Here is a 10,228-nt window from a genome sequence, read left to right as displayed (position 1 = left end):
TGGAAACCTTTAGAAAATCTGACCCTGCTTGCATTCAGTTCAGTCATAACATGCACAAGTGGCAATCATAAACTGTAGGTGGCGTGAAGTTTGCATGAAGTTTCCCCAGTAGGCCACGCATAATCACTGGCCCCCCGCGCACCGTTTCTATGGGAACACGACGCGCTGAGCTCATGCAGATTTGGGTAACCTAAAGACATCCTAAACACGGAAACGAGGGAAGCAGATCTAGGTCGATTAGCACAAAGATTTCTTCAAATGTAGGGAACTTCCATAGTGCTTTAGCTGCAAATAAGCAACCTGACAACAGATTGGAATGTGTCTGAGCGATATTTGATGACAAAAACAAGGTACCTACATTTGAGTTAGCAACAGGCTACGTTTTGGTGGCGTGGTGGGACAAGACGGGGAAAGATGGGTTGAAAATCTTAACTTATACAGCCTACTAAACTATGGGTAATATTTGCTTTTAAATTATAAGCTACTGAGGTTATTGAGCTTCTGGAGTGAGTTACGTAGAGGAACCGTGAAACGGAACTTGCTGAACTTTTCCTTAAGACTTGATCATCAGGTACTAGTCAACTTTATATCATATTTCCGTCTGCACCAGCCACTTGCTGCTGGATGTGGCCAGCCTGTCCGTTTAGAGAGGATTATCCCCTGTTCAGCCAATGACAACTGCCTGCTCAGTCATCTGGTCACCTGGAGAGCTGGATCATTTGTAGTGGATACAGCCACCGGGTTGGACAAGAATCGAGTAATGAACTTGCTGCCCGCGGCTATCTTGTGAGGTGAAGCAAGCCAGAGATCGAGCGATGGTATCATTGTAGTGAGTTAAAGCAGACATGAAGGACCTGCCAGTGGAATCAAAAGATCACCAACTTACGGTACGTCAGATTTACCACAGTTTGTTGCATGACATTCTTCACGTGTTGCATGTCAACATTGCCTCCATAGGCCTTCAGGGTTTCATTCAGACTAATTGACTACTCCTCTTTGTCTTTTCAGCATGTTTACCTTAATTCGTCTTGCTTCCTATTTTGTTTGTGTTTGTCCACGACTAATTGGCAGACACCTTTGTCCAACATTGCAACTTTGTTTGATAGGCCTACCCTAATGTTGGCTATACAGTAGACAGGCTATAGCCTATGGACAAATATTTTTTTAAACATATATATTTGAAATTGCTATTTTATTTTATTTTATTTTATTTTTTCTTGACAGATTGTTTGGTTTGAAAAAAATATTGTTTGATTTAATGCACAGGTGGCCCTACGGATCCGTCCGCTAAATGAAGCTGAGATCGAGGAGGGGGCTACGGTGGTGGCCCAGCGGGTGGATGACCAGGTAGGCGGCTACGTCAAAACTCTTGCACCGAGGCAACAGGTGCATCGTGTAGGAAAGGTGCGGTGGGAATAATGCGTAACGACCCTGATGTAACACAAAAAAACAAACACACACGTACACCACATAATCACCATGCCACAAGGAATTGCTTTCCCTGGAGACTAGTCTGCGTGTGTAGCCTAGGCCTACCTCTGTGTAGCCTACCTAGAATCAGGGATGGTGAATTCATGCTGATGAATAGAACAGTGAATCAGTTTGAGCCATCATTTGTGTTCTTTTCTCTAGTTGTCAAAACGGGTGTCGCTAGAGATATAACCTGCCGCAACTTAGGCCTACAAATGAGATAGGCCTACAAATGACAGCATTGTATGTGTTTCTAACCAATTAGACTATGCCTAGTTTAAACATTTTCCGACAGAAAATTGGGTAAAGAGATGAGTTCTGGCTCCTTTATAGTGTTCTTCACGTCTCCATTGAGCACGTTGAGTCTTGGCAGATGCCTCAATGTCCCTGCACATGTGCTGGCTGCTGCTCACCTGAGCTGTGCGTGCGTGTGTGTGTGTGTGTGTGTGTGTGTGTGTGTTTGTCCGTGTTTGTCCGTGTGTGTGTGTGCGTGTGTGTGTGTGTGCATGGGTGTGTGTGTGTGTGTGTGTGTGTGTGTGTGTGTGTGTGTGTGTGTGTGTGTGTGTGTGTGTGCGTGTGTGAGTGTGTGTGTGTGTGTGTGTGTGTGTGTGTGTGTGTTTTTGTCCGTGTGTGTGTGCGTGTGCGTATGTGTGTGCATGTGTGTGTGTGTGTGCGTTCGTGCATGCATGCATGCGTGTGTGTATGTGTGCGCGTGTGTGTGTGTGCTGTGCTCTGGGAGAAACCAAGGGCTAAATCTGCTCCCATAAGTCAGAGCCTAATCCACTTAGCTCTGCATGTGAGGGAGTGGGCCAGGTGGAGCTGTGTGCTCCGTTACCCTCCCAGCCCCGTGCCTCGGCCAAGACATTACACCCAGCCTCCTCGGGAGGAGAGAGCCAGCCAGCGTCCACGTCAAGAGTGTTTGTGAAAGTGAGGAGGGAGTATCGCATTAGCTTGGGAGTGTCAGACTACACACACACAGACGCACACACGTGCACACACATGCACACACACACACACACACACACACACACATAATCTCAGACGTAGGTGTTCAGATGAAAGCGTATATCACACACAGGCAGACTGTTTTATTCTGTGTCAGGTGTGTGCGTGAAGAGTGTATGCATTGTATGCATTGCTAGACCATGTGCTACTGTACATTGGTAATTTCACTTAAATGGAGACTATTTCAGGTTAAGGCATGAACACTGACAGCAGAGCTCAATACTGGCCTCTGCTGGAACAAACTGTCAGTGTCATGCAGTTCTCTACATAAACTGCTACAATAATACTAATATAACTTAACACATGCGTGTCACATCGGGGTGCTGTATGATTGTTTGAGTCCTTCATTATAAAATGCAGCTACGTTAGAAACATATCAAATGACCTGCATCTGCACAATACTCAAAGTAGCCCATAACCTGTAGTTCAACATTAGCCCTCAAAACCTAAATGCAGTTTTTGTGTGCATTTGCATATGTTTTCATTATCACTGTCCATGCATTTATTTCCTCACAATATGTGTAGTTGTTATTTGTTGCTGTGATTGATATGGAATAACTGTCTTGTCATGTAATTGTGTGTGAGTTACAGGGGAGCTACACCAGGCGTGTAACTGAAGCGTTCCGTTCATGAGGCGTATGCTGCGTAAAATCCAAATGAGAAGACTGGTCTATTTTTTTCGAACGTACGCACCACTGTCGTGTCTGGTGTAGCTACTTCCATTGATTATAGTCATTATTAACTGCTGCAGCATACGCCTCACGAACGGAACGCTTCAGTTACGCGCCTGGTGTAGATCCCCTGTTAGTCTCTGGTTGTTTTGTTGTTGTTGTTGTTCTGAATGGGTTTTGACATGGACTGTAATGTCGTCGGCTAACTTGTGTCTGTGGCTTTGTGCAGATGGTGGTTCTGATGGACCCGTGTGAGGACACTGAGAATCACCTGCGGGCCAACCGCTCCAGGGAGAAGACCTACATGTTTGATGTGGCCTTTGGCCAGCACGCCCAGCAGGTATATGCCCCCCCCCCCCCGCCCCCATCCCAAATACATTAGTGGAGTTTTACACTTTTCAACTGATTAAAGCAACACTAAAGCACCTTTCCTCTGTCGCACACACACTATTTTTTTACCCAGCAAATAATGGACAAGGTAGAATATGTTGCATGATTTTATGAAAGTATGATATATTGTGACATCGAAGCAAGTCAAATTTGTAGTTTCTGATGTCTCATTTCATCGAACTACAGATACACTACCCCACCTCGTAAAGTTACATAGTGCGGTTATAGCCGATAGAGGGCCGCGAAGTGAAAGCATAAGTGCCGTTCACCCTTTTAGGAGTTGATGAACCACTGAAATGATTTTGGAAACATTATTTTAAGGTCCGAAAAACTCTTTAGTGTTGCTTTAAAGATTCAAACCATGCTGCGTTGGTGGCACAGCTTCAGAGTTTTCAGAAGGTTATTTTGACCAAGGCATAGCAATAAAGGCTTTTTACATTTTTCAACTTAGAGTGCCGTGGAGTTTCTTAGGTTTTTAGTATCCCATCCAAAGAGCACCTCAAACTTAAGCAAACTTTAGAGTCCAGGAAGCGCTCCTTGACCTTGACCCTCTTTTTTTTTTTAACCGTGCTGCGTGTTCTGGAAAAGTAAAACACACTTTTGTTGACCCATTAAGGAAAAATAAAGTAGATCTGTTTTAGTGTATTTCATTTGATATGCAATAAAGACTGCTTTTTGTTGTACTGAGATTACAGCAGTATTTGGAGTATGAGAGTGTTGATTTGTCACGTAATCAGGTTGAAACAAACCACTCGTGCCTCTCTGTAGAGTCTGTGCCGTTGAGAGACTTGTTGGTGCAACATTTAGATGATTTCGGTTGATAGATTGTGGTCAAAATATATACATACTGTACTGTATATCTCTTATGATACAAAGGTCGTCTCAACATTCCATGTACAGCAAACACGTGGCTCCGGCCCAAGGGCGTCTCTCTTCATCCGCGTGGCCCAGTTCTTCCCATTTTTTCCTCTTATGTCTGGCGTTCCTGTGTTTGCCCGTGGAATAGAGGAGACGTGTGACATTTCACATCCAGAATCATTCAGCAGCAGGCCGGTCCTGCTGCAGCCCTCTGGCTGGGGAAGGGATGAGGCACTTACTGTCCATTTGACCCCGCAAGAGATTTGACCCCCCTTTTACCTTTTCACAGCCTTCATGCTTCATAGTTTCCTGGCACTAGCCTTGCATTTGTTTTTTTTCCGAAGGATCGTATGTTGTTAGAATTACGTCACTGTCTTAAGCTATACCGGTACATCACTTTGCAAAAGCATTTAGCTGATCAATATATGTACTGATCCAGTGGAAAGATCCAGTGGCTATGGCCTGTAGAAGAAACTCTACATTGGTGTCTCCTGTTATTCAGAATTAATAGCCACCCCACCAGCCAACAAGAATGATAGTATTCCTTCTCTCCGGGTGACAACTTAACTGAACTCCCACCCCCTCTGAAATCGCCCCTTTCGTGTGCCTGCCTGGAGGATTATGCCTGGAGATGTTTAGTGGATTCTGCAGAGGATAGTTTTGGAAGGTGATGGTGGTGGGGTTGTCACGTTGTCAGGGGAACTGGGGTGAGGTCAGAGGTGCGATCAAATTTGTAAACATAGGCGAGCGTTTGCAAACTGGTTTTCTGTTTGCCTCGAGTTTTTGGCGAACATTTGCAAACACATGCAAACAGTCAGTGGAGGTAGTTCTCTCAGTGAAGTTGGACACAGAAATGTGTCCGGCTTCAGAAAGTAAAAGTCCATGTATTCGCTCTACCTGTGCGCTTAACACAGGTGATTTCACTAATTACCTGGTTTAAGAGTTCTGCTAATTAGAATCAGCTGGCTGTGTGAGTGGTTGGAACAAAAATGTGGCAGGAGTTTTACTTTCTGAAGCCAGATTTTAAAACTCATGAAGTGTTACCCTAACAATGGAATGTTTACACCAAATCGTTCAAATGGAACTGGTCAGACAACACCTGTTTGTCATAAACGTTCCAAATGTTTGCCAAATTTGAGCGCGCCTCAGGTCAGGATAGCTCATTCTTGATGAATTAGAATTTTGCACAGCCTCCATACAGCTCTGGATTTTTGAAGGAGTGGTCACAGGCAGTAAGCAACAGCAGATAGTACAGTATGTCAAGTGTAGCATTTTGTACGTACTGTAAATCAAGCCGTTGAACATGTTCAGATCCTGTTTATAGTCGTTGGAATGAACAAATGTGGATCCAAATGAGCTCTCTCTCTCTCTCTCTCTCTCTCTCTTTCTCTCTCTCTCTCTCTCGCTCTCTCCTTGTCTTTCTTTGCTGTGCAGGAAGATGTTTATCTTGCCACCACTGAGAGCCTGATTGAGGGGGTGATCGCAGGGTACAACGCCACTGTCTTTGCCTATGGACCCACAGGTAGACCACAGAGCTTTCATCACCACCAAATGTTCTCGGTGCCCCCATTCAGTTGCCCAATCGCCACCCTTACTCCCAACTCATAGCATAGCATAGCGTAGCGGTAGCATGGGACACCCCATACCATGAATGGGCTCAGTGCCACAGGGGCCCAGGTTTGAGTCTGGACTTGGGGGGTCCTCTCTCAAACTTGCTCCCCATCTTCTTCCACTCATTTCCTATCATCTCTTCACTATCCTGTCAGAAAAGCCCCAAACTAAACTAGAACTGCCCTCCCACTCACTCTGTGTCCTTGACTGTCTCCCCAGGTTATATCTCAAACTCACTCCCCATCTCCTCTCACTCATTTTCTGTCATCTTTTCACTATCCTGTCAAAAAATAAGATAATGTTTCAAAACATTTTCAAAAATGTTTTTTAAAAAAATTCCCCAGGTTATATCTCAAACTCACTCCTCATATCCTCTCACTCATTTTCTGTCATCTTTTCACTATCCTGTCAAAAAATAAGATAATGTTTAAAAAAAAATTCAAAAATGTTTGAAAAAAAAATTCCCCAGGTTATATCTCGAACTCACTCCTCATCTCCCCTCACTCATTTTCTGTCATCTTTTCACTATCCTGTCAAACAATAAGATAATGTTTCAAACATTTTTGAAAAAATATTTTAAAAAAACCCTCCTGAATTTGATATCTTCTCTGCCCCCTCTCACGCTGTGACCTTGGCGGTCTGCCCAGGCGCGGGGAAGACGTACACCATGCTGGGCGTGGACTCGGAGCCGGGCATCTACGTGCGCACCCTCAACGACCTCTTCAAGGCCATCGAGGCGGGCAAGGAGGACATGGACTGCAGCGTCTACATGTCCTACCTGGAGGTGAGGCTGAGCAGGGGAGCGTAATCTTTTGCTCGCTCGACCGGTCAGTCAGTCAGTGGTCATTAATCATTCATTAGGTCCGCCAGAAAGTGGGACAATAAAGTAGGACGAAAACTAAGTGTTTACAAGCATGAACCTCTTTAGATGTTGAGTTAATCTATGACATACTGTATGGTCATTATGACATTATGTATACATTTATATATGGAATAGTTTCACCATATAGTGCACTAACATAATATCGAGGGCTGAGAACCAAAGGGGCGTAAGGGACATTTTGGTCAAAACTGAGTTATACATATCACCTGAAAGCTCTTGATGAGCTCTTTCTAACTGACAAATGTATAAAAGTAAAATATTTATAAATATAACGTTATTGAACAAAAACCACAAGTCTTTAACTGTGAACATATAGAAGCAGTTAGATTTGTTTTGGCTCTCCTGTAAAGTTGGTGAAATGTCACTTACGCCCCTTTGGTTCTCAGCCCTCGATACATTATATATGGAATAGTTTCACCATATAGTGCACCAACATAACATGTGATACATTCTGTACATGACCTATACATTGATCTGGATGCACAAGAGACGTGATCAACATGACTCTATATGAGTTCAAATGGCTCTTTTGGATAGTCCTTCAACCAATCAGACCAATGATCTGGGTGCACCAGGTGGATCAACCAGTTTGTGATTGATCCCCGCAGATTTGTAAGTAGGACAGAAACATTTGGAGCCGGAGCTGCAGGCAGATTATATCAAATGGTGCTAAATATGCTACAGTATATCTGGCATGCTCTGCTTTGTTACCTGCTACTGCACACACTTTAAATGGTGTGATTCAGTGGTCATGACATGTTCATTTCTGCTTTCTGTAGATTTACAACGAGATGATCCGAGACCTGCTGAATCCGTCGTCGGGTTATCTTGACCTGCGGGAGGACGCCAAGGGCGAGATCCGCATCGCCGGGATCACCGAGTTCTCCACCAGCAACGCCAAAGAGGTCAGAGGTTACCGATGTTGGATAGGAAGTAGGAGCAAGAAACTAAAACACAACCAATGAATGCACTACATTGTAAAAACATGGTCAGCAACATGGAGGTGACTGGAGGCCAGAGTGATTGTTTTTGCTGATAGAACACAGCACAGCACAACACAGCATGTTTCAGATCTAGTTTTGGCTATTTAGCCTCAGCTTGGGGGTCTACTTAGTATTTTTTTTTCCACTGGTCTCACTGGTTTTATCCCATTGATGAAGACATTTAATTTAGCTCACCCATATTTTCAGACAACAATCATCTTCTTCATCTTCACACACACACACACACACACACACACACACACACACACACACACACACACACACAAAAGCAAACAAAGGCTGCAAGAGTAGGGGATGGAGACCAATTGACAAGCGTGATTTATTTTTGCAGAGAGAATGTGCAGGACTGCATATTTTTGTACCGCTATGCGGTACATTTTGTTACTAAATAAAAGTAGCCAGCTAATTAGCCCACTAATGTGTGATAGATGATAATTAGATTGCTAATCGCAATTGCTCTATTCACCAGCAGACGGTAATGAGAATCTGTGAAAGGTGTTGTACGCGCTATCACCTTTTCTTTCTCTCTCACACACCTCACAGCCTCACTCCAATTTTCCACACATCCTCTATGTAAAATATTTAATAAGGCATGAATTCTTAATGCCTTAATTAGCGCTGTAATGGCCAAGAAGGTGATCAAGGTGGCGCGATGGCGCTATGCATGATTAATGGATCGACGCTCCGTGCTGTTTTTTTCGGGAGCGGAGCCAGGTTATGAAAGTGGGGAACGGGTCCCGCTGTGATTGAGGCTCGTTGAGGGCCTGCTGGAGTTCGGAGAGTACACGTCGCTTCAAGGTCATGGGGTTTGTTTGGCTGGCTGGCTCGCTGGCTGGCTCGTTGGCTGGCTTGCAGCTGGATCCCTGCTGATGGGTTTATGGGGTGAAAAAGCCTCCTCGAAATTCAGTCATTAGCCGTTGTTGGTATCGTTGAAGCATCCTAGAAACTCACCAGTCATTACCCATTCTCAAATCATTCATCGCAAAGAGACGTTACACTTGAAGTGGAAAAGCCTCCAAGAAATTCACAGTCATTAAGCATTTCTGTCATTCTTTCAGAGGAGAGGTTGCACTTTATTTTAAAGAGCAAAAGATGATTAAACGTAAACAGTAAAACATTAATTGTGAACTGTAAACAAAGAATTTGCTACATCATATGTAAGTCATATGTTGCTACATCATATGTAAGTATGTAACTAACAATTGACAACATGGTTCATGTTTAGGGTCAGGGATACACTTAACAAGTGAAGTCAGGTGAAGATATTAGCGAGGTCACAAGTTCAGAATACTTACGTTAATTTCCTGTGTATTAGCTGCATTGTGTATATGTCACAGGACAGTGTTCTATGCAAGTTAAAAGAAACCATATTAATGCCATGTTAACTGTCCCCGTGTATTAACCTCATAGCTGAAGAAATTTTGCCAAATCAATGTATAAGCCTCGACTAATAATCAGGAAATTACTGTACCTATACTTTACTTTAATTCACCTCGGTTAAAATGAGTCTGAAATGAATTTATGTGATGAGTATACTGTATGTGATTGGAACACTCGTTGGCCTTTTCGGAGTTATGGGTAATGTAGTTGCTGTTCTGCTTTGTAGATTATGGCCCTGCTGACCAAAGGCAACAAGCAACGCACACAAGAGCCCACTGCAGCTAACAAGACCTCATCCAGATCGCATGCCATACTGCAGGTATAACACATGCATGTGCACACACACACACACACACTTGCATGCACATCGTGTAACACGATAAGTGTTAAGTTAAGATTTCCAGTTTAGCTCTTACAACAGGCAATTCTGTAAACAGATCCTGATTCACATGAATACACATGGACACACACACACACACACACACGCACACACACATGTCATGTGTTTGTTCCAGGTGACAGTCAAGCAGAAGAGCAGACTGAAGAACATCAATGAGGAGGTCAGGGTGGGCAAACTCTTCATGGTGGACCTGGCCGGGACGGAGAGGGCCTCACAGGTGTGTGTGTGTGTGTGTGTGTGTGTGTGTGTGTGTGTGTGTGTGTGTGTGTGTGTGCGTGTGCGTGTGCACAACGGAGCATGCATGGAGAATTGCCTGTATGCACATGTGTGTGTCTCTATCTATCTGTTTGTCTGTCTGAGCGAGAGAGAGAGAGAGAGAGAGAGAGAAATCTGTGTGTGTTTGCCTATCTATTGGACATACAGTATATGTGAGTGCCTGTAGAGCCAATGGGGTGGGGGCAGCCTAACTCCCTCCTCTCCTGAGCCCCACCTCCTCTCCTCTGGCCCCGCCTCCTCTCCTCTGAGCCCCACCTCCCATCCGGTGGCCCTGCCTCCT

The 10,228-nt window shown here is 44.3% G+C and overlaps 1 protein-coding gene across 1 annotated transcript in view; it reads left to right on the top strand.

Moving 5' to 3' along the window:
- Positions 1-196: 196 nt before the first annotated feature.
- si:dkey-26i13.8 (kinesin-like protein KIF19) overlaps positions 197-10,228 on the top strand; it is a 28,555-nt gene continuing 18,523 nt past the window's right edge. Inside the window, exons 1-8 of the mRNA XM_062530855.1 lie at positions 197-887; positions 1,267-1,347; positions 3,376-3,486; positions 5,829-5,916; positions 6,653-6,789; positions 7,668-7,793; positions 9,499-9,591; positions 9,788-9,889. Of these exons, the coding sequence (XP_062386839.1) occupies positions 846-887; positions 1,267-1,347; positions 3,376-3,486; positions 5,829-5,916; positions 6,653-6,789; positions 7,668-7,793; positions 9,499-9,591; positions 9,788-9,889 (780 nt within the window). The 5' untranslated portion in view covers positions 197-845. The remainder of the gene's footprint in view (positions 888-1,266; positions 1,348-3,375; positions 3,487-5,828; positions 5,917-6,652; positions 6,790-7,667; positions 7,794-9,498; positions 9,592-9,787; positions 9,890-10,228) is intronic.

The sequence above is a fragment of the Sardina pilchardus genome, chromosome 1 (genome assembly GCF_963854185.1).
Source record: "Sardina pilchardus chromosome 1, fSarPil1.1, whole genome shotgun sequence".
NCBI lineage: Eukaryota > Metazoa > Chordata > Actinopteri > Clupeiformes > Clupeidae > Sardina > Sardina pilchardus.
Note: the sequence above shows the minus strand (reverse complement) of the source record. Positions and strands in the feature narration are given on the sequence as shown.